Raw genomic sequence first — 25,004 nt, forward strand, 5'->3', positions numbered from 1 at the left:
TCTCCAAGCCTCAGTGTGCACATCCAGAAAATGGGAATGAAAACATCTACTTTAAAGGGTTGTTGCAAAGGTTAAACAATTTAAGATAAGTTGGCAGTTGCTGCAAAAGCAGTATTGTCACCTAAAGGGCAACCTGGAGACACACAGGGCTATTTTAGGTGACCACAAAGACTGAGGGTCAGCATTTAATGACTCAGGCCTAGGAAAGCTGGCAATCCTGCACGCACGGGGACAGTCCCGCACAACAATACTACCCTGTTTTTCATGATTTCTAAACGTGCCACCAGACACTCACAGGTGTGGGTTGCTTATAATTATTAAGCCTAGAATCTGATTCTGCTTTACATATAACCTCAAAGAATATTTCACCTCATTTTAATATAAACTGACTTTTCCAGAAATGCAACTACCACATAAATTGAAGGTGGATGGTACTATCTTTTATTCAGTGCTTTACCAAATGTCATCCATCATTTAAGAAAATCACGTCACTACCGGCGATGCCACCAGTGGAACCTGAGTAGCCAGTGCCACTCCCTTCTATGAGTCCATGTTTGTAGCCATGGTATTCACGGAGATTCTATAATCATGTAGGTGCTAGCTCTTATTTCAAGATGTAAAACGTAGAGGCAAAGTACGGACAACATGTGGCTCTCCCATCTCGCAGCCAAATGCGATCACTCCACGGTGGTGCTGGTACCCGTCGACTCAATTATGTTTGTGTCTGAGCCTTTACATGTTGAAACACATGTTGTTTTATTATAAGTTGCTTCCTTTCTGCTTTTCCTTTAAAATACAGCTGGGGTATTATATAGATTTTCTCAGACTCACCTGTGCTGGTAGATTATTTATGACTTGCATTTCTAGGTGGCAAAGGCAGTGTTACAATCCTCACCATCAACAGGGGTGCTGGGTCTATAAACGGGGCTCGTAAAGGCTGCGGTGCCAGTGCTGGCACAGAGTCAGCACCGGTTTCCTGGTGTCAGTACGATAACTGTCAGAGCACGGGCCAGTCATAACTGTTACACAACATACTTGTGATTCAGGGCCACAGCAGTGTCTGGCTTCTGCAGAGTGAGTTACCACCTGCTCCGATGTTCTCACTGGGGGGCTCTCGTTTATTACCCACGGGCGGCTGTCAAACAGGAAGGAAGGCAGCTGCTGCCCAGCACAGAGTGCAATGTGAGGCGTGTCGGGGACCCCTCCACTCTCCTCAAATACAGCCCTGCTCAAGAACTCTCAATGGCTCCCCATTGCCCACCTGCCCACAGGACCTAGTCTAGCCCGACCCTGGAGTCTGGCCCAGCCTATCGCTTCCAACCTCCACAGCCATGCTTGATGGTCCCTTTCCTTACCCCTCCTCCCGCACATAGCCATCCTTCAGCGTGAAGCTCACGTCCCACCTCTCCCAGGGGCACCTTCCAGACAGCTCTGGGCCACAGAAACTTCTTTATCCAAACTCTGTACCAGCACTGACCGAGCCATCATTTGACAGTTCATCTATACTACAAAATGCTGTTAATTATCTTCAAGTGAGCGAATCCAATCTTACTGCCCCACTAGACTGAAAACTCTTTTAAGCTGGAGAATGGGTTTATAGAAATTACAAGCCATAAAATAAAAACAATAGCAATTTGTATGTTTACTGTGTGATAAGCAGATAATTTAAAGGCATCACCTCACTTAAGCTTCACAGCAACCCAACGAGATGGGTGCTCTGACTGCCCCCAGTGAAGGCCGAGGAAACAGCTCAGAGGCAAAGAAAGGCCCACCCCCAGGGTCATGCTGGAGGCAGAGCTCTGCTCTCTCCCACCCTCCCACCACCGGTGGGCCCGTGGTGAACACTCGGGCCGGGGGGCGGCTGAAGGTTCACTTACTGAGGGCTCTGCATTCACCAGTGGGAAGAACAGTGGTTGGGGATCGGCATCCACCTGGGCGGACCTGGGTTCGAATCCTGCCTCTGCTAGCCACGTGACCCATGCCCATCACCTACGCCTCCGGGACTTCATTTATAAAGTGGGCGTGCTGACCCTCACCTGACCGTCTGCTGTAAAGTTAAATTAGGCAATGAACAGGGAGTGCCGAGCCCAATGTCAGGTATACAGTAGGTGCTCTGTAAAAGGCATTTCCTTAGCTTGGGGGAGGACCCGAGCTTTGAACCTAGGCAGCCTGTCCCCTTAGCTTCTGTGCCCCCTGCTCATCTCCCTGCACCCCCTCGACCTGCAGTCACCCTCCATTTGCTCATCATCCCCAGAGAGGGTCTCACACCTACAGCTGCACACAGGTCACACGCAACTGCCATCCACCCTGCCTCCTTTTCCACTTCTCTCCCCCAGAAGGGTTTTCCCTCTGCTGTTTCTTTAGCCACAGGGAGGGTGGGGGTGGGGCGGGGGGGGGCGGAGAGAGCTTGGTCGTGTGACTGCCAGGAAATGCTTTAGAACTTTCACCTCAATCAGTCAAACAGGTCCTAGCATGTGACAGGCATCACACACTTGTTGGCTGATTGAATCAACATGTGATAGTTCCCAGCACCTACCACGTGGGCTACCCCGGGGACAGAGAAATGCACAAGGGCCCCCGACAAGCCATGGATGCTCTGTCAGCATATACAAAGAGGAAGAAAGAGGGAAGGAAAAAGAGAGGAGGGAGGAAAAAGGATGTAAGCTAGCTTTTTGGCCTTTGTACGTGGTTCCTTTTACCTGGAATCTCCTTTCTCCTCTGCCTTTGGGTAATTAATAACCATCCGTACCTCCCCAGCCAGCGTGGATCCCACTGCTTCCTGGGGCCGCATTTATCCCCAGCACAGTGATATTTTGTAACTGCCTGTTTACCCGTCTTCTAAAGTCTAGCCTCTAAAGTTGTTTAGAGTTGATATCTGTGGTCCTGGGCACAGGACATGTTTAATAAATATTTGCCCTACAGGGTAAGAAATCACTCTGGGCCCACAAGCCCAGCAGTCATGAGACAACGAGAGGCAAACTCAGGGCAGCTGGACGCTGCCGAGGCGAGAGCCATCAGGGGAGCGAAGAGAAGGCCGCGAAGGATGAGGGTGGGAGGGGCCCCTGAAGGCTTCCTGGAGGAGAAGAGACAGCAGGAGGGTGAGAAAGCAAGAGCTGGAAGGGGGCAAAGTGCCCCCGGTCACCCTGCTCATCTGTCAAGTGAACATGGAGAAGGGAGCGCTGGTGGAAAGTGGGGACAGGGAGGCGGGTCTGAGGGAACAGGTGTTTGGGGTGAAGGAGACTTACCTCTTTCATCCAATCCTAACATTTCCCAAACGCCAGGACCGGACTTGAGCTGGGCCTTCAACCATGAGCATCCGGGCATGAGGAGAGAGATGGTGAGGGGCCCAGCCCAGCTGGAAGCAGGGGGTGGGAAGGGAAAGTAGACAAAGACTCTTGGGGCAGATAAGATTGGTGATTCTGGTCGCCCTCCTAGCAAAATGATCTCCCATAGGGAAGGAAAGCCACATGAATCAAGCGCTCCCATTAGCACTTTCAGTGACTGGAAGAACTAAATATCTTGAGTCCAGTAAGTCATGGAAGAGTTTACGATGTCATGAAAGATTTATTCAATGAAATTTAAAAATCGTCTTTTGGCAAAATGGGGGCAGCGGGAAGGCTCTGTGATGAAAAAGGCAAAACATTCAATTCTATCATGTTATGATTAAATGAGGTACAAACTATGGTTATACGAAATGTGTATAAGGATTGGAGGGTAACAGGGAAGCGATTTGGGGGGGGGACCATTTTTCACTTTGAAATAGCTATTGTTACAATATTCTTTGGGCAATTTTTAAGACTCAGAGTAGGTGCTATAGATGCTGGGAAGCTATGGTGGAGTTCTGAGGGAATCGGTGCATAATGAAAGCCATGGTTAAGAAAGCAGAGTCTGGCAGTGGTCAACACGCAGCCTGGGTCTGGGTGGCCTGCTGTGCCAACATCCAGGGGTGAGGCGGGGGGCACGTGGATGAAGGTGCTGGGAAGGCTCTGCTAGGTGGCTAGGCTACAGTCCCAGTTATTCAAGCAAACACTAATCTGGGGGTTGCTGTGAAGGTGTTTTATAGATGTGATTAAAGTCCATAATCAGTTGACTTTAAGTAAGGGAGATTGTTCTAGATGATCTGGGTAGGCTGATTCAATCGGTTCAAAGGCCTTAGAGCAGAACCAAGGTTTCCCTAATGGAGAACGCCCACCTGTGGGCATCGTTTCCTGCAGAGAGCTGCAGCCCACCCTCTGGACGCCAGACTTGCCCAGGCAGCCCTCACCACCACCAATTCCTCAACGGAATCTCTGACTACGTATCTCCTGGCTCTGCTGCTCTGGTTGAATGCTGACCGACAAAGATGGCCACAGGGGTGGGGAGCAGAGGGGATCTGCAGACACCCTGGTGGGAGACAAGCGCAGTCGAGTGACGGACGCCTCCACAACACGCCAGTCCCCTGCTTAGCCCCCGGCCTGCATTCTGCACAGGCTCACGCCATCCCTCACCGCTCCCCTACATGCCTCTTTGGGCCTTTGCCTGTCACTGTTCCCACCACATCTGTCAGAGCCAGCCCACCCGTCACCTGCCCGGAGCCTCCTGGACATGCTGACCCCTCCCACCCCACCCCCAGCATGCTCTGGCTGCCAGGCCCCCAGGACTCAAAAGTTCTCTCCCTAGTGACACCAGCGCAGCCCCCCCACCTGTCACTGCACCTGTCACGCTACCCTTGAAAGAAGGGGAAACGGAGGCCCAGGGAAATGGAGCCAGAGAGGGTGGTGGTGGCTGCGCTAACTCACACCGCTGGCGGGTTGCGGGGCAGGACTCTTGACACCAAACGTCGGCTCATTCCATCCTTCGTCACTAGCTCTGTCTTCAGCTTCTCTGCCCAATTCTGGAGGGCAGGGCACACAGCTAGCAATTCTTTTAAACTCCCCCTTGCAGTGCTCAGCCTGGTGCTAACATTCAGGAGGCACAACGTAAATACTTCTGCCCGTTTCTGGTTCAGCCCATGACACCTCGCTTGGTCTCACGTGGAGTGCAAAGCCGACTTGACTCCTTGACGCTGCCATGCGGGAGTGCCATGCGGGAGGGCGGCTCGTTTCCCAGGGAGATGGCCGCACGTGGATGGGCTGCGGGCAGGGCCGGGCTCCCCGGGGCGCTCCAGAAGGGTTAACAGCGCCCACTCCCCTTGGGCCCCCCTCTGTGCACCGAGGGCTTTCTCAGGAGGTGGCCAGCCCCGCGGGACCCCTCCCACCCAGAAACCACTCAGACTTTGGGGGGCCTTTGTGCTTTAATAAAGACGGTATTACTGAGTCGCAAAGCTTCCCTCCTTTCCAACCCTCCTCTCTGCCAGGGTTCCCGCTAAAGGTGAAGCGCTGTCATTCAAGGCCAAAGAAAGGGCTGAATCAAGACGCTAAACTCTTTTGACTTAATGTTACAATCTACGGCTCTCCCCGGACCAGTTGTGTGAGAAGTGCTCCCAACATCGCACAAAGGCCCCTCAGCAGTGGCTTGGGGTGTCCTCGGGCTCTGGGGGCGGAGGGCAGGGGATCTCCCTGCGGGGCTCTCTGCATGCATCTCATGAACGCTCTAGTTTCCTCTCTGAATGCAGACAGCAGCCGGGCGCTGGAAGAGCCCCACCACCAACGCCGTCCCCGCTTGCTTCGGGCTGCAACAAAGGCCACTTGAGGGCCGAGAGACAGCACTGCCCAGTTCCTTTCCTGGGCCTGTTCTCTCCCCTTTCACACATCTTTCCCTTTTATTCCCCCCTGCCCCCTTTACTCCTGCTTTATGCCTCATTGAATCCATCAGCCACTTTACAGGGCGCTCCTGAAGAAGAAATTTTCTGTGGGGGGCTCCTGATGGTCTCCCTGCTGGCAGCTCCAAACCCCCTTGGTGGTAGTGGGAGGGAGGGAGAAAAAGGCACACACTCGAGGGAGGAGCCGCTGATGGCCCCTCCAGGCTGCATCTCCGTCTGGCAGGTCTGGGATAAGCTGGAGGCAGCAGGCACCCTCACCTGCCAAGAGGCCCCACCCTGCTCCTCCCCGCTCCCGAAGGGGTGTGATTCCTCACGATCTTAGGGCAAGCAGCTTAAGCCCTGTGAGCCTCTGTCTTCTCATCTGTAAAATGGGGCTAGCAATCGTACCTTTCTCATAGGGTTGTTTAATGGCTCAGTGGGCTAATGTAGCCTTAGAACAGGGCCTGGATCAAAGTGCCACTGAAACATCTGCTTTACCATTACCATCATGCAGAGGACGCGGGCTGTTTAAGAGCCCTTGCACAAATGTAACAGAAACAGGCTGTGGTTATCAGTGGGAAGACAGGTGAAGGGGAGTAAGAGGTACAAACTACTAGGTATAAAATAAATAAGTTACAAGGATGATGTAAGTACAGCACAGGGAATATAGCCAATATTTCCCAATAACTTTATATGGAGTATAATCTATAAAAACACTGAATCGCTATGTTGTACACCTGAAACTAATATTGTAAGTCAACTACACTTTAATAAAAGAAAGAGTCCTTGTACTACCTCCAACTCCTCTACTTGTTTGTGAATGAAGGAAGGAAAAGAAAAAAAAAATCAATTCAAGGCTATTTGCAGCTGTTTCTGTGCGAGTGTGTCTCTGTGTGTGTGTTTTCTTCTTTCCTGCCTTGGTGTCCTGGAGCTCTGAAAAGAAAAAAAACAGTGGCCTAAAGCAGCGAGAAGGCAGAATTCTGCTTAAAACCCCAGCTAATCCTGCAGCTTCCTTTAAAGTGGCACCAGGAGGAGGCAGGGAAGAGGCCAGAACTGTTTTTGTAGCACCCTCCCCTCCCAACCACTGCTCCTGGAGACCAGGAAACGAGGGGGAAAAATCCATAAATCATCCTCTGAGAGGAGGACAGAAGAAGGAACCGCCAGGGGGACAGAGCAAAGAACAGCAGCCAGCTGGGCAGGGAGTGCGGGCGGCATGAGGGGGCACCTGACTAGCTGGTGGGCAGGGAGGGCTGCCTGCAGAGGGCAGAGCATCTAGGCAAGAGCTGGGCAAGCCGCCCCATTCAAAACTCAAAAGAGAGAGAAAGGTCTTAAGACTCCTGTGCAGCATCAGGTCCCACAGAAGAAGGATGCCGTACCAAAAGGTGTCTCTGATCGGACACTTCTCTCCATCCCGCTGCACCTTCACCCTGGTCACCCGCTACTAGAGCTCCCCAGCCTCTCTGCTCCCACCCATCCATTGTCCACGAGTAGCCAGAGCCAGCTTTTCAGGATGCAAGTCGGATCGTGCTACCCCTGCTTAAAAATTTTCAGCGGCTCTCCATGGCCCTTAGAATAAAAGCCCCGACCCTTCACCATGGCTGTCAGTCTGTCCCCTGCCCCATCAGGTGCTAACATCGACTCTATCTGGCCTCCACCTTTACTTTGCCTCTCAAATTCACCGAGTCCTTCCCACTTGAGAATTTCATCTGTGCTGCTCACCAGGCCAATCCCTTCCCATCCTTCCCATCACAGATGAGGGCCTCTCTCAGGGAGGCTTTCCTGGCCCCATCCCCCCCGAGAATGTCTCCTGCCCTAATTCTTCCCCCTCAAGGCCCCTGTCCTCCACCCACAGCGTTTCTATAGCTGCTTGTTCTCCATCTCCCCCACCAATAGTCAGCTTCACAGTCTGACTCGCTCACCACTGAAAAGAGCCCCCAGCCTGGTACCTGGCACACAGTAGGTGAGCGATAAACATTTAATGAATGAACAGAAGAATCAATGAGTAACATCCATAGCTAGTGAGCATTCGGATACAAGAACCAGAACATTTAGGAGCTGGAAAGGCTGGGGTGAGATTTTAAGATTCCTTCAGAAAAGCTCTCCATTGCAAACAATCACTGTAGCTTTGCAGCATCTGAAGTGGTCCACGTTTGGGGTGACAGCAATTTAGGTGTTAGTTTCTTGTTACATGTCAAATAGTTTGCATTAATTAGTTTAACAGAGGAGAGATCCATGAACTTTTTCTGTGAAGGGCCAGATAGTGAATATTTTAGCCTTTGTGGGTCACACAAACTCTGTTGCAACTACTCAGCTCTGCCATTGTAGTAGCACAAAAGCAGCTGAAGGCAACGCAGAAACAGATGGATGTGGCTGTGTTCCAGTAAAACTTTATTTACAAAGCAGGCCATAGGTGAAATCTGGCCAAAGGCCAATGCTGACCGATCCCCGGGTCGGACTAAGGTCTAGCAAAGCCACAAGAGAATGACACGTAGTAAGGACTGGTTTTTTCAGTCTTCAAAGAATATGCATAGCAGGTACTAGGCTATCACCATTCCCTAAGGTTGCTTCCATGCTGTAGGATGACAACATAGAATAAAGACAGGAGCACCTTGAATTTATTTGAAATTATTGTTTCATAGAACATAAAGGATTTCAGTTGTGTCATTCTGCATGTCAGCAATGTGTTTGTACAAATGGGAAGTTCTAAGAGCAATTTTCACTCTGGAGGTCCTGGGGAGCTACTGTTGAATGTCTAGGTGGGTGGCTGAGTGGATGGATGGACAATAAAAATGGACAAGACAGGATGCTTTCTAGGGTGATTACAAAGTAGACTTGGTCAACAACTGGAGAGGTTAGGTGAGGAGTTGTCAAAACAAGTTAGTGGCTTGAGGCCTATGAGACCAGAGGGAGGACCTGGTGGTGGCGATGGGCAAGATGGATTTGGTGGGCAAATAATAAAAAAAACAAGGAAAGAGCAAAGCCAGTCTTTTCAACAAATGGACATCCACATGCAAAAATGAATCGAGACACACACCTTACACCCTTCACAAAAATTAACTCAAAACGGGTCATAGATCTAAATGCACAACTATTAAACTCCTAGAAGATAACATAAGGGAAAACCTAGATGACTTTGGGTATGGCAAAGACTTTTAGATAAGATACAACACCAAAAGCACAATCTATGAAAGAGCTAGTTGATAGGCTGGACTTCATTAAATTAAAAACGTCTGTTCTGCAAAAGACAATGCCAAAAAAATGTGAAAACAAGCCACAGACCAGGAGAAAATATTTTCAAAAGACCCATCTGATAAAGGACTGTTATCCAAAATACACAAAGAGCTCTTACAACTCAACAATAAGAAAACAAACAACCGATTTCAAAATGGGTCAAAGACCTTAACAGACACCTCACCAAAGAGATATACAGACACTAAATAAGCATATGAAAAGATGCTCCACATCACCTGTCATCAGGGAAATGCAAATTAAAACAATAAAGAGATACCACTACATATCTATTAGGATGGCCCAAATCCAAAACACCAACGATGCCAAATGCTGGCAAGGATGCAGATAACGGGCGTTCTCTCATACTGCTGTTGGGAATGCAAGATGGTACAGCCAATTTGGAAGGCAGTTCAGTGGTTTCATACAAAACTAAGCATGCTCTTACCATAAGAACCAGCAGTCATGCTCCTTCGTATTAATAAAAAGGAGTTGAAAACATATGCCCATACAAACGCTTGCACGCGAATGTTCACAGCAGCTTTACTCCTAATTGTCAAACTTGGAAGTACCCGAGATGTCCGTCCATAGGTGAATGGATCAACAAACTGTGGTACGTTCAGACAATGGAACATTACTCAGTGTTAAAAAGAAATGAGCTATAAAGCCATGAAAAGACATGGAGGAAACTTAAATGCACATTACTAAGTGAAAGAAGTCAACCTGAAAAAGCTACATACAGTATAATTCCAATGATATGGCATCTGGAAAAGTCTAAACTATGGAGACAGCAAAACTACTGGGTTTTGTGTGTGTGTGTGTGTGGTTGCCAGGGATGGGGAAGGGGGGAGATGAACAGAGGATTTTTAGGGCAATGGGACTATTCTATATGATACTATAATGGTGGATCCATGTCATTACACATTTGTCCAAACCCACAGAATGTACAACACCAAAAGTGAACCCTAATGTAAATCATGGACTTTGGGAGATTATGATGTGTTTAAGTAGGTTCATCGGTTGTGATAAATGTACCACTCTGGTGGGGGATATTGATAATGGGGGGAGGTTATACAGTGTTGGGGGGCAGGGAGTGCATGAGAAATCCCTGTACTTTCTGCTTCATTTTGCCGTGAACCTAAACCTGCTCTAAAAAATAAAATCTTTAAAAACAAAAAACAAGGACACAAGAAAATCACAAAGATGTCTCCATGTCTTAGCCACTTGATTTCAATTATCAATTGAAAATGATTATCATCCAGAAGATGACCAGTTATAAACAGCCTGGAAGTTTCCTCCTGAAGAAAGCAAGTGTTTCAGAATCCTATATTTTCTCAGGACTTGATATACAATTGAGAAACGTTCTTATTTATTTTGTTAATCCAGACTTGTGAGAATTTCCAATATTGTCCAGAGAGAGAAGAAAAATAACCTTGTAGAACTAAAACCAGGGCAAGAAAATAAATGGCTTACTAAGCCCCTGCCACGCGCTCAGAAATCGGATCCATGTGTTCTCTTTGAACCTGGACATGAACCCACAGCTGGAGGTATGAGAACAGATGAGTACCAGGCCTAGGGAAGGCAGACAGATCTGGATTTGGATCCCAACTCTGCTCTTTCCAAGCAGGGTGGTCTTAGGCAAATCTTGTGGCCTCTCTGGGCCTCCACTTCCTTATTTATATAATAGGGTTTGGACTTAAACCCTCCCAGCTCGGACAAGCTATATTCTAACATTCCAGAGCCAGTTCTCCGCCATTAGAAGCCCCATGTTCATAGGACCTGACTGTCTATAACTGTTCCCCAGTGTGTCCCAGCACCTCGCAGGGAGCCCCTGCCCGGGCAGGATTCATCCGTTCCTCAAATGTTCACTAAGCAACAGCCATGTGCCACTTGCTATGTGCCAAAGCTGGAACCTAGCTACTCTCTCTCCAGCCAGAGCAGCTTCTTCTGGGAGTTCGTGTTGCTTGCCCTGACTCTGGGAGATGCTGCATGCGGGCCTCTGTGATGTCAGAAGGATGAAAAGCACTGAGGAAGGCGCAGGAGGAGATGGAGTGAAGGTCACATACAGCGATTGTCCTTGGTGGGAGCAATGACGCCAACACAGCGTCGGGGCCCACATACCGCCCCTCGGGCCCGCTAGAGAGCACTGCTATTACCTTCACCTATCGCCTTGCCACGGCTTCATCTGTGATCTACTTATTTGTGACGTGATCCGAAATCCCTACTTACAGAGCCACCTGCCAAGAGGCTGAGCCTGCAGCGTCTGCATGAACTCCTGAGCGGGGGATGGGCTCTCGATTGAGTTAAGGCTGGGGTTATAGTTTTTGCCTTGGAGACAGGATGCGGCCAGGAACTTTTTCCAAGTTAATGAAATTGCAGAAATTTCTGGTGAAGCCCAGGTATGGAGAGCACACTGGAACTTGGGATGCAGAGGAAGAGCCAACTCAGGCGTGGCCTGGACAACAGCAGGAATATGGAGTTCTTGCTGCTTCCTTCAACTGACTCCTGACAGCGGCTCTGGCCAGGGTCCCGCAGGCAGGCGGCAGGGGCAACCTCTGCCCACTCAGGAAGACTCAGATGACCCTGTGTTTATTTTTAACTGTTTTTGTACAAAATCGAAAAGCCTTTGGACACTGGGCTCATGTTCAAGGTGAGATGAATGATAAACAGTAACAAAAGCATCAGACCCTCTCCTGAGGAGCCCACATGCTGATCCGGGCTCCCCCGGTCTCCCCAAACTGTCAGATGTGACCTACAGAACCTTGTCATTTATAAACAGCCAGGGAGCTGGGCCACCAGACCAGGTCCCAACCTGACACTTACTCACTGTGAGACCGTGGACAAGTCCCTCCTGCTCTCTGAGCCTCAGTTTCCTCATGCATAAAATACGGGTGCAGATGGACCAGATAATCTCTAAGGAACCTCACAGGTCCAGCAAACCACATCTCATCCTGGACACTTACCCTGGTCTTGGGCATGAAACATGGGGAAGAGCCCATGAAACCCAGTCTTGAGGAAAATACTTAATTGTTTATACGACTTCAGCATTTCCCTTAATAGCACCATTTAGATCCAGCTGCAACCAACAATCATGGAGCACCTACTATGTTCTAGGCATTCTCATTAACGGCCTCTTCATAACCAATCCGTAAGGAAATTGCCATTGTCCTCAGGTCACAGATAACAGGAATGATGGTACACTCACCCAGAGGCATGGGCTACGTGGTCACCGAGGCTTGGGGTTAATCCCAGCCCTCCCCTCCCTACCTGAGTGTCCTTGAGCAAGTTATGTAACCCCCCGAAGCCTCAGTTTCCTCATCTGTAAAATGGAGATAATGCTAGCCCCTGCGTCTCATGGGGTTGTTTCAAGGTCTGAATGGAAGGGGTATCTGAAATACTCAATAACCGTCACCTTGCCTTCCCTAAATCTTTTCTTAAATCTCTCGGAACATAGCTCACCAGTTCTTCCTTGATACCTGGTCCCTGCCTTAGGATTCTCTGACACACAGGCTCGATGTCCCAGCCAATGGCAAGTGGCCCCATTGGGGACTGAGCTTCCTCCTGAGGGCTGAGTGGAATGAAATTCTGCCGTGGCCCTGGTCCAGGACCAAGAGCTCAAAGCCACACATGCATGTGGACAGCCCATGTGCGCGCCCGCACCAAAACCTCATCACTGCAGCCCTCACTGGCCCAGCGTGGACTCGCGGAAAGGCGGTCATCACAGTAGGAGCAGTAAGAGCACCACCCATGATACCTCCTCCCTTTTTTCTATGGTTCACAAGGCACGTTCACATATGTCACCTGGGTAGGGTAGAGGCTGTGCTTTATTTATCTTTACATACCCACTGAATAATGCTAGGTATTAAGCAGATACTCAGAAACTACTTCTTGAATGAATAGGTTTTATAACAAGATGTTTTTAAATCACCGTCTACTCAGCACATATGATCAGTTCCCCATTCTGCTAAGTGCTGAAATGTGCAGTCTTGCATTTCACTCCTATAACCATCTCTGAGACGAGGTCACTCATCAATCCCTGTTTTGCAGAAGAGGAAACAGGCTCAGAGAAGTTAAATGATGCACCCAAGGTCTCAGCCAGTGAGAAAGAGAGACCTGAGATGTGGACCATGGTTCCAGACCCTGGTTCTCACTCCCTCCAGTCTTTCTCCTCTTCTTTAGCCAGAAGAGGCAGCAAGGGGGGCATGGGGGCAGGATGCATGTAGTCGGTAATACAATGAAGTTTATGTTTGGAAAAACAAAAAAAATCCTGTTGTCTTTAAGATACAAACCAGAGAAAGCAACGATCAGCAAAATCACCTCGGCTGAGAGGACATGAGAGTCTCTGTTCTACTCTCCGGTCCCTGAGGCACAGTTATGACGACTTTCTACTCCGTCCTTGGCCTCCTTATAGCCCACAGCACGGGGCTTGTTGGTATCTCTTCTGTGTTCTCCTAAGCCCCTCCTGCAGGTCTGCCCGCCTCCCACATTCTAGCAGTTTCCTCTTCATCTCACCTACCACTGTGGGAGCCAAGGGGACCATCTCTTGCAAAAGGTCCCGGAGTTATTAAGTTCCTATTTCCTTGGACGTTTTGTCTTCACCCACTGCCCCAGCCAATAACTTAGGATAAAGTTTATGAGCAACTGCCTACCAGAAGCAGGCAGGTGGGGAGTGACATGGTCAGGGTGACACAGGCATTTAAAAAAAGTCTGATTTTCCTCTTTTCCACAAATGAGGAAACTAACGGCACTGACGCTCAGCCACAGGACCAGGGGTGATGGAAATGGCGGGGACTGGTCAACCTAGTATCCCTAGAAGCAGGTGGCTGTGGCTCAACTCAGCCCAATGCTACCGGGTAGGTAATCAACCCCAGCACGGCCCAATCTTCCAACTTTCCGAGGGACGACAGAGTCCTATATCTTTTTTCACATATTTCACATGAAACTTCCTGACTTCTGAATGTTGGTAACTAATTCTCCCCCACCTCCTTTCTTTTTAATATGATACATGAGTGGGCTGGACTTGGCCATGAGCTACACATTTATAACCTCTAGTGAGACTTGTGGTACAGATGGCTGTACTCCTCAGACGGCCCTTTGCTGCCCTCACTTCTAAGCCTCCCTGGCGGTTGGTAAGCCTGTGCCTTAGGCTCAGGCCAGTGGCCTGTGAGTGGAAGAGCCGCAGTAATTTCCAGGCCAGGGCAGTGCAGAGCTGGCTGTCTCCCCCCATTTCTCCTCCCCTGTGAGGCACTGGCCCTGGAGCCCACCTGCTGCAGCCGGCACAGCAAGGCTACAAGATGGAGGCTGGTGAGAACTCGGGATCTGTAGCGGAGGCACCCAGCACCACCTGCCCTAGCACACGCCTGGAGTGCAGGTCTTCATTACAAAAACCCCATGGTAGTAGTTTAGCATTTCCTGGTTTCCAAAGCACCTTAACTCTACTTTCCTTATATGACTCTCAACCCAGTTAGAAAACAGGACCAGGCTTTATTATTTCACAGGTGAGCAAACTGAGGCTCAGAAGGTAGAACCGAACACCCCGAGGTGTGTGGCAAACAGGCAGTGGACTGGGATTCCAGCTCTGGACTCCTTGTCTAGCACTCCTCCTAGCCTCCAACTCAGGAGCTGGCCTTTGCAACGTGAGCCCCCTGGCATTCTCTGGGTCACCTGTGGCTTGTCCAAGGACGACGCACCCCTCCCCTGCCCGCGGCTAGCTAAAGATCCACCTCTTACTTTTCCTGTGGACTTGGTCCCCTTCCAGATGCAGAAGTAACAGATGGTCCAGGCTGCCAGCAGACACAAGGCCAGCTCCCAGCGAAGGTTCCCAACATGCTCGATCCCATCTGAGATGGCCAGGACCCGGCGCCTGCAGGAGGGAGGGCAGAGAGTCACGGGGGTTGGAGATAGCCCACACTGACCCCACCATAAGCAAAGCTAGTGCTGCAGAGGGGCAAGGACAGCCCACTCACTCACTCATTCGCCCACCATTCACCAAGGGTCTTCTCTGAGCCAAACTCAGGGCCGGGTGTGGGAGCCTCAGAAAGGAGAAAGACTCAGCCACAGCCTTCATGGATTCGCTCCATGGGGGATAGGATGCGGGTTAGCAGATGGTTTATGGAAACAGTATGGTAAGAGCTGCAATGGGAAGAAGCACAGGGACTTTGGGAAGACCGAGAAGTACCTAGCCCACCTCAGGGGTGCTGGAAGACGGCAGGACGGTCCATAAACATCCCAGGTCCCTCCCTCAGGGGAGATTACACAACCCTGCTGAACTCAACGGTGGCCAGAGGACTTGCTTTGGCCAGCGGCACACACTTCCCTTCAGACGGAGGCGTTCAGAGGCAGGCGGTGTGGTCCGCCATGTTCTCTTTGCCCTAGTGTGGCTCTCATAACAGAAGCATGTGTTCAAGGTGGACCTCTAGAAGTCCAAGTTCCTAAGTGAGTACCTGAGCCCTCCTGCCACCCCACATGAGCGGGGTGGCTATTTTTTTTTTTTTTTTTTTTTTTTTTTTTTTTTTTGCGGTACGCGGGCCTCCCACTGCCGTGGCCCCTCCCGCTGCGGAGCACAGGCTCCGGACGCGCAGGCTCAGCGGCCATGGCTCACGGGCCCAGCCGCTCCGCAGCATGTGGGATCTTCCCGGACCGGGGCACGAACCCGTGTCCCCTGCATCGGCAGGCGGACTCTCAATCACTGCGCCACCAGGGAAGCCCGGGGTGGCTATTTTTAAATGCAAGAAGCAAGAAGCAAACTCTGCTGAAAGACAAATGCTGGATGATATCACTCAATGTGGAATCTAAAAAATACAACCAACTAGTGAATAAAACAAAAAAGAAGCCGGCTTCCAGATACAGAGAACAAACTAGTGGCTACCAGTGGGGAGAGGGAAGGGGGGAGGGGCAAGACAGGGGTAGGGTTTTTTTTTTTTTTAAGGGGTTATTATGGGATTATATAAAGTCATGGGTGTGAAAATTTTGAAAACTGTAAAGTACTGTAGAACTTAAATAACCTTTCATTCAAAAAACAAAAAGCCACAAAAACAAAAAGAAACCCAACTCTGTTGCTTCAGGCTACTAAGTAAGATCTTTGTTACTACAGCATAATCCAAACTCTCCTGACTGCCGCAGGTATCAGAGAAAGCTTTCTGGAAGAAATGATATTTGAGCCAGATTTTGAAGGATGATAGAGTTTAGCCAGGAGAAGGAGCGGGTAAAGATTGTTTTAGGCCCAGGGACTAGCAAAAGCAAAGGCCAGAAAACAGAGCATGGGATACTTGGGGAACGAGGAAGCCCAGAGACCAGAAGTGAAAAGCAGGACAGAGAAACAGAGGAGGCATCCTCGGGAGCCTTGAATAGTGTGCCAAGGGGCAGGGGTGTCCCAGAGGGCCCAGGCCACAGGAGAGGGGGATCCTGGCTGCGCTGAGCCAACGTGATCAGCCACGGCCCTCCCTCAGACCCCACCAATCCTTCAGGGCTGACACAGGCCTGGCTCCTACAACCCAGCCTGGGGTTTGTGTTTCTCTAAAGTCAGACTCGCCACGCTCCATATTGTGCAGAACCATGGCACCAACACAAACCCCCTCCACACTCGCTCCACGAACCCCATGCCGGCTGCCAAGCCACCCCCACCGGACCACGCCAGTCGCCTGGGCGCTCTGGGAACGTCCTTTGAGAAAGCAGCTCCCATCCCACCAAGCATGAAAGCCTCCCTCAGTGTCTGTCTCCCTGGGAATCCACTTGGGGCCTGATTTTGCATTAATTACTCAATGACACCAATTAGCACTGGTCTGCAGGCTCCCTCCAGCCCCAGCCCCTGTCGGAGAAATCAGGCAGGCCCCCAAATAAAATTGGGCTGTGTGCAGCCGGGGATTTACTCGAAAGGAAGCCAGCTCTCACACCTATAGGCAGAAGGGGGAACATCTACTAAATATACATTTATTGAGCATGTACTAGGTACCAGGCACTATATTAATACTGAGGATAAAAAGGCACGCATGGTATGGGGCTTGCCCTGTACTAGGATAAGTTGGACAAAAAGAAGTCCAAGTTATCTGAGAAAGAAAGGAGACAGCTGCTTAGCTATAATGGTTGCTTTATTTGCTTCTTAGATCCTAGCAGTCTTTGGCTTTAATTCGTTTTAAAACGACAGGCTGTATTAAATGAAACCTTTAAGAGGATCTATCATTAAAACAGAGCAGCAGGACCCAGAGCATGGTCCTTGTGGGGTGCTTGCCAAAAATACAAAAATTCCTGTGGACCCACTGAGTCTGAATCCTTACAAAATGGTTCCCGGGAAGCTACCTTTTCCTGTGTTTCCCGGAGGACAGCTCACGCACAGCAAGGCTTGAGCAACACTGCAGAAGGAGAATTTCCTGGTGTTGGAGGAATGATGTACAGACTCCAAGGGTTTTGTTTTGTTTGTTTGTTTCTGAGAGGACGTGGACAGGGAGTTAGGGCTCCTCTGAGAGGGTACTGAAAGGATGTACTTTCTCCCCAGAGAAATACCCTGATGTGCCCGTTCACTCCCCAAATTCTGCAGGAACTTCAGGGCGCTCACAAACGCCCCTGTCTCCAGACTTAAAGCCTCGTAGCCGAGGACGCATAAGTACCACCTTACAAACTGCCCCCCCCCCCCCCGAAGCTTCCCAAACACCCATCAGGTGGCGAATGGGAAAGGACAACCCAGAGCAGGAAAGAAAGCGGCTATGGCAGACGGAAATGCCCAGGGTACTCTCTGTGCCTGTCACTGCAGCCTCGAAATCTCCATTAAAGAAACACCGAGACAGGTCTAGCAGGGCTGCATGCACACCCATGCCCTCTTGCTGGTGAGGTTGTTTCCTGAACAGAGAATCTGAAAACTGGAAACAGCACAGGGACAGAGGGAGAAAGAAGGGAGCAGACCCGCCAGGAGAGAGCTGGTGCAGGCCCCCCTCTTCCACAGTTTGGATGCTGCAAACTTTTGAGTCATGCAGCTGGCTTCAGCACCCTCTCGCTTAATTGAACAATCTAATTCCCCAAATGGGAAGCAGATTACTAAAAGCTATGCAGGATGAATTGCTCTTTTGTTCCACCAGACCTTATTTGAAAACATCCTCAAACTATTTTCTTTAGGTTTAACCAGCACTGACTCTAACTAGCAAGGGACATTGAGTTTCTAAAGAAAGGAGGCTCGGGGACCAGGTTCTCAGCCTGCAGGACTGCGGGGTTGTTTTCAAATCTACAAGGGCAGCCTTTGACAGCATGGGAGCTGGGACACTCAACTCTGGAGACTTGGAGAAAGCACAGCTCTTCCTGGGAAAAAACTTTCTTAATGACCCTCCCCCGTGAAGCGCTGGGACAGAAGAAAGGTCTGAATAAGGAAGAGTTTGCTGCCAACACCCTGGCAAAAAAGGACCCAGGAACAGACCTCCCGACACCGCTCAGGGGGCGGGACATGTTGAAGACTGGATGGGGCCCTTCGGAGGGATTCATTTACCCAAGTAATACTGTGCACCTACTATGAGCCAGGCATGAAAGCAGGTTCTTCATGAAGCATTTTTTTCAGGCCATAAGACTATTTCTGGAGATTTCCACCCAGCACTTGGAGGTGTAATGCCTCTGCTTCTCCAGCCCTGGGCACACACAGAGATGGCTGGGCTCAAAAGCCAGCTCTGCTCCTGACAAGCTATGTGACCTTGGGGAAGGGACGTCACCTCCTTTCCATAGGTTTTCAAGCAGGAACTCATCTCACCTTCCCAACAATCCTCGAGGTAGACGTAACTGTTATCATCATTTCAAAGATGGGGAAACCGAGGTGCCAGGCGGTTAGGTAACTTGCCGAAAGTCATGCCGAGAGCAAGTGACGGGCGGGATCTGAACCCAGGGATCCTGGCTCCAGGGCCCAGACTTTCAGCTGCAGTGCTAGCTCCTAGATTCCCCCATGACACTAAAAACACCCCTTCCTTCCTTCTTTACAAATTAAAGCCATGGTGAATGCACCCCCCCTAAAGCTACCTCACGTGACTTCGTGCGCTGGGCTTTAGTAGTACGCGGCACACATCTTTCACGCATTTATTAATTTATTCAAATGATACTTATTAAGGTGTTTTCAGTGTGTCAGGTACTGTGCTACACTTGGGGTCCTTCAAGAGCTCATGGTCCACGGGGGAAGACGGACACGGGAACAGAGCAGAGTGTGGAGAGGGCAAGGACAGCAGGGGACCCTCAGTGCAGATCTGGCCAGTATCCGGACGTGGGAGTGGGGCTGTGGAGGCCCTGGAGGGTTAACAAAGAAGAGGGAGGCATTTGGGGCAGAAAGTCCACCAAAGGCAAAAGCCAGGTGGCTGGAACAAGGGCTCAATGTGCAGCAGGAAGCAGGGTAAGAAGTGGGGGCAAAGGATGAGGCTGGAGTGATGAGCAAGAGCTGGACTCTGAGCCTTGCTGAGGAGCTCGGGCTTCATCCTGAGGGTGATGGAAGCCGAGAAGAATCTTAAAAAAGAGGAAGACTCCATCAGGTGCATGTTTCTGAAAGCTCTCTTTGGCTGCACTGGAAAGACTGGATGGTAAGGGTGGAATGGAGCAAGGTGCCCAGTGTGGAGACTTTTGCCTTAATTTGGACAATAAAGAGGGAGGGGCTGGACTAAGGTAGGAAAATGGCCCTGGAGGGGAACAGATGGGCTGGGGAGCAGCAGGGGTGCAAGGTGGCTGCCTGGGGGTGGCAGGTAGCAGGGAAGTTGGAGGTCCAGACGGATGCCAGGTTTGTACCTTCATGGATGGGGGTCATTAGCTGAGCAGGAATGAATTGTCAATTGGTGTAGAGGAGGAGGAGGTGGAGGGTCAATCTTTTTTTGTTTTGTTTTTTGCGGTACGCGGGCCTCTCATTGTTGTGGCCTCTCCCGTTGAGGAGCACAGGCTCCAGACGTGCAGGCTCAGCGGCCATGGCTCACGGGCCCAGCCGCTCCGTGGCATGTGGGATCCTCCCGGACCGGGGCACGAACCCGCATCCCCTGCATCGGCAGGCGGACTCTCAACCACTGCACCACCAGGGAAGCCCCGGAGAGTCAATCTTTTAGATAAGGTGATTTTGAGATGCTTGTGGAACACCCAGTCGGCTGCAAGGCCCAGAGGCAGCTGGGTGTCTGGGTACAAAGCTCACAACAGAGATGCAGGCAGGAGATTCAGACCTGAGCCCTTGGCCATCAAGTGTCCTGGGAGAGCATGAGGCCTCCTGGGGAGAGCTGGGGAAACGGGAGGGAGAGGGCTGGCCACAGAACCCCCAGAACCCCATCATTTACAGGGCAGATGGAGGCTGAGAGGAGCCCTTTGAGAAGACAGAGAAGGGTTAGGCATCCCTGAAGAAGGTGGCATCCCCAGAGGCAGAGGGAGAGGGCGTTCCAGGAGGGCAAGCAACCCATCTGCCAAGTGCCTCCAAGCAGCCTGGTGAGAGGGAGAGCGTTGCGGGATTCGGGGCCAGAGTGGCAGGTGAAGCAAGGAGAGCTGCCCAGCCCTGGCGGGGCAGACTTCAGACAGCAGCACGCAGGGAGCAGAGGGGAGGTGAGACCTGTTGAGGCGGCTCTTTGGGGAAGTTGCTCTGATGAGAATGCAAACTAGTAGTTCTCGGCCACAGGGCATCAGAGCTGTCTTACTTACACCTGTTTTATTTTCAGGTTGGCATGACTGGGATACTTAATGGGAAAGAGCCAGGAGGGAGGGGAAGCTTCAAATGCAGAAGGGAATGGGGGGTGAGGGAGGAAAGAAGCAGGTAGAACTCTCTGAGACGGGCAGCAGGGAAAGAATCCATGCGTGGAGACGTCATTTCTACAGGAAGAAGAGGGAAAGAATTGGGAATCCAAGAGGTGAGTTGAAAAGCAAACTATCCTCATTAAGAGCCTCTCAGAGTAAGGAACAAGAAGGAGCTGGTAGCAGAGGGGACCGTGGTAGGTGCCACCCAAGAGCCCTCACATCTCACTGCATTCAGTCCTCACACCAACATAACTACCATGAGGGCATTCTTATACCCATTCTACAGGTGGGGAGACTGAGGCCCAGAATGGGGAAGCAACTGGCCCAGATTGGGACCTGAAACCAGGTTCTTCTGATGGCCTCACATCCTTCTGTCTCGGCAGAAGCTGACCCCAGAGAGAGGAAGCCTCCCACTCAAGGCTTCTGCTATGTCCTCCGCAGTCTGAGGGAAGTGGCTGGAATCCGATCCTGCAACACCCTCACTGTCCTCTCTGTGTCTCACACACACAGAGGGGCTGAGTCCAGAGGGAAGGAAACAGCCTCATACCTGGCGCTTTCCTTCCACACGCTAGCTTCCAGAGCCGAGAGTCGTTTGACCAGAGAAAGCAGAGATGGAGTAGACCCTTCTCTCCCACCACCGCAGAGGGCCTGGGAGGGGCGCTGTGGGAACGGGTCCCAAGCCGACCGGGGAGGCCTCATCTCAGTGTCCAGCATGGAGCCGGCAAACGCATCACCTTTCTTTAACCTGCCATGGAGGGTAGCACTGCCAGGGATGCAGAGGCCGCCCTAAAAGCTGGCACTGAGGGACTGCGCTATAAATAGCCTTGCTCAGTCCTCCTTTCTGGTCTCCCAAAGCAACAAACAAAGACAGCCCATCACCCAAACAAATGCGCCTTCCCTGCCCCCTCCATAATCCCTCCACCTTCGGGGTCCTGCTTTCACTTCCCCGGCCCAGTGCAGGCCCCCAACTCTCCCCGTGTACGGGGTCTGCTCCTGCAGAGCCCTCGGTCGAGGCCCTAAACTGAGCTGGGGACTCAGGGCAGGGGTCCTCCTAGGCCTCTGCATCATGCGTTCACTCAGGAGAGTGACTGGATGCTACCTGTGCGTTGCTGAGGGCCCTAAGAGCAGGGCCTGCAGTGATGAGGAAGGCAGGTGAGTCCTGCCCTCAGGGAGGAGAAAGGTGATGACAAGGTCAGTGACAGTCTGCACTCCCTCCATGCTTACTGAGGCCAGTGCAACCATGATTCCTACTTTACTGATGGGAAAACTGTAGCTTAGGGCAGCAACATGCCCAGAAAGGCAGAGGCAGAACCTGAAGCCTCATCTATCCAACTTCAGAGACAGTGCTCGGACCCATGGCCCCATCTTGGGGAAGATGGACTAGAAATGTGTCACCCAGGGAAGACAACTAGGCAACGAAGCTGGTCTGTGGGGTCTGGAGCTCCCATGCCAACTTCTTCTATCACTGCAGAAATCCTCCTCCCAGGTCGTGAGGAAGTCCCCTCCACTTTCCAGGATTCATTCCACGGTTCTCTCTGCCAAGAATGTCCCTGTAAATTCTCACATGCCTTAAAAATTCTGCCTGTCCTTCAAGCACCAGCTCAAATAATACAAAGCCTCACCAAGTGCTTCCTTGGTCCCCACCTGTACCCTGAGGACGGGTCCCTCCTTCCCCATGAAGGTGCAGTGAGCATCTACACGCACCAGGCACTCCTAGGTCAGGGGTCAACAAACAGTTTCTGTAAAAGGCCAAATAGTACAGATTTAGGTTTCGCAAGGCATATGGTCTCCGTCCCAACTATTCAACTCTATCCTTGCAGTGTGAAAGCAGCCAGAGACAATATGTAAATGAACACTATGGCTGTCTTCCAATAAAACTTTATTTACAAAAACAGGCAGCAGATGGGATTTGGCTCATAGTTTCCTGACCTCTGTTCTAGGCTAATGCTTCCCAAAGAACACTAATCCTTTAATACACCCTGAGGTCACACTGGGACCTCACTGAGAAATGGCTGCACATTATAGCCCTCCTTAGCGAGTCCCAATGCTCATTAGACTATTAAAGGCTCTGAGAAGTCCTGCAATAAAGACACCTCTACAGCTCTGTCTAACCCAATGTTTCCCAATCTTATTTAGAACTATTCCCCATTAAGGTGAAAATTAAAACCACAATGAGATACCACTAGGGTGCACCCAAGAGGACGGCTGTAATCAAAAAGACAGACAACAGGGCTTTCCTGGTCGCGCAGTGGTTGAGAGTCCGCCTGCTGATGCAGGGGACACGGGTTCGTGCCCTGGTCCGGGAAGATCCCACATGCCGCGGGGCGGCTGGGCCCGTGAGCCATGGCCACTGAGCCTGCGTTTCCGGAGCCTGTGCTCCGCAACGGGAGAGGCCACAGCAGTGAGAGGCCCGCGTACCACACACACAAAAAAAAAAAGACAGACAATGATAAATGTCCTCAAGAATACGGAGAAGTGGAACCCTCACATATTTCTGGTACGAATATAAAATGTTCTGGCCACGTTGGAAAAGTCTGGTAGTTTGTTAAAAATTTAAACATAAAACTCAGCCATTCCACTCCTAGGTTATTCAAAAAGAGCCGAAAACTGAAAACCACCCAAATGTCCATCAACCAATAGACAAACTGGGGTCTATCCATACAATGGAATATTACTCGGCCACAAAAAGGAACAAAGCAGTGATACATGCTAGAATATGGATGAACCCTGGAAACATTATGCTAAGTTTCATGAGGACAGTGACAGAGACCACACACTGCATGACTCCACTGAATATGCAACATCCAGACTACACAAATCCACAGAAACAGATAGAAGGTGAATGGCTGCCTGGCAGGGACAGTGAGATTAACTATAAATGGCATGAGAGATCTTGCTAGGGAAATGGAAATAGTACAAACCTATTTTGCGGTGACAATTTCACACTTGGCAAGTTTGCTCGAAAATCACCTACTTGCACACCTAAACAGCGTGCAGTTTATGGCATGTAAATTATACCACAAAGCTATTAAAAAGTTGATACGAAGGAAGTGCCCCACCACGTTTCTGCCTTTCCAAAGCAATACCTCCTAACTTTGTGTAGAATACACTTTGGCACAGAGCACTGGGCAGTCTCACGTATGTTATCTTGTTTTACACCCACTGCCCAGAGCAGACTAGGCTCCAAGTAGATATGGACCTTGCCATAGATCACAAACTGGAAAGTGGCAGAGCCTGGCCTTGCACACCAGTCTCCTGACCCCAAGTTCAATGCCTGTTCTGGTCCTGCATGGCTGGAGGGTAATATCCAGCAAGATAGGAAGCAGTGAGGAGAGGTGTCTATAAGTAGGGATCCCACGCCACAGAAAGGGCCTCACTGCTCCGTGGCCGGAATCCCAGCACCCTCGGGTTCCTGCCCTTCTCCTCCTTACCAGGACTCAGCACAGCCTTCCCAGACCCCCGGGTTCCACTGGTACAGCAGCTCTGCGTTATGAGTGGCCAAAAGCTCAGGGAGGGTCTGACACCTGGCGGGGTCGGCCCCTCCAAGACACTCTGTGTTAAGGCTGGCAGAGAGCCACTGTCTGTGACGGAGGGACTGCGGGCAGGAGAGGCACACATGACATCAGGAAAAGTCCTGGACGAAAGATCCAGAGCAGGAGCGGGCATCTGCCCCCAGGCCCAGGGTATCCCACCAGGAGGCCTCTGTGTTTTGAATGACACCTCATCCACCTGCGCTGTGGGGTGGGAGAGTGGGGACAGGCTGAGAAAGGGCAAGATGCAGGGGTGAGAGGAGCCACCATCAACTGGTTACTGCCCCCCGCTCCCGTCACTTTATGCTGACTACACCTGGAAGGGTGGTGAGGTGCACCCATTTGCCAGGGAGGAAAGTGAGGTTCAGAATCACCTGCCCAGGGCCCCCATGAGTGAGTGGGAGAGTCAGGTCCCAGCTCTGGTGCTTCTTCCTCATCTTAGAGGTCTTCCAGGGAAAGCATGGAGCAGAGTGTGCATGTGTGTGTGTGTGTGTGTTTGTGTGTAAATCTGGAGAGTTTCAAACACTTTCTCCTGGTTTTATTAGAAGTAATAAGGAATCGAGATAACACGCTAAAATTTGGGAACAACCCCTTCTGAGTTACTCTCTGCCTGAGCCTGAATTCAAGCCATTCATGAACCTCTTGTGCCACCAGCTGCAGGGCCACAACATACTCCAGGAGGCCAGCATCAATTTCCATCTCTCATCACAGTAGATCAGAGTCCGCTTGCCTCACACTCAAGGCCTGGCTCAGCTGGAAACCACAGTATTCTGTTTAAAGCAACGTTCAAGTCATTTCCTAAAGGTACCTCT

The 25,004-nt window shown here is 50.8% G+C and overlaps 1 protein-coding gene across 1 annotated transcript in view; it reads right to left on the reverse strand.

The window, feature by feature from the left end:
- The window catches only part of SLC6A11 (solute carrier family 6 member 11), a 120,171-nt gene that overhangs the window by 81,662 nt on the left and 13,505 nt on the right, over positions 1-25,004 (reverse strand). The window contains exon 5 of the mRNA XM_032649008.1: positions 14,678-14,810. Within this exon, the coding sequence (XP_032504899.1) occupies positions 14,678-14,810 (133 nt within the window). The remainder of the gene's footprint in view (positions 1-14,677; positions 14,811-25,004) is intronic.

This window comes from Phocoena sinus, chromosome 11, assembly GCF_008692025.1.
Source record: "Phocoena sinus isolate mPhoSin1 chromosome 11, mPhoSin1.pri, whole genome shotgun sequence".
NCBI lineage: Eukaryota > Metazoa > Chordata > Mammalia > Artiodactyla > Phocoenidae > Phocoena > Phocoena sinus.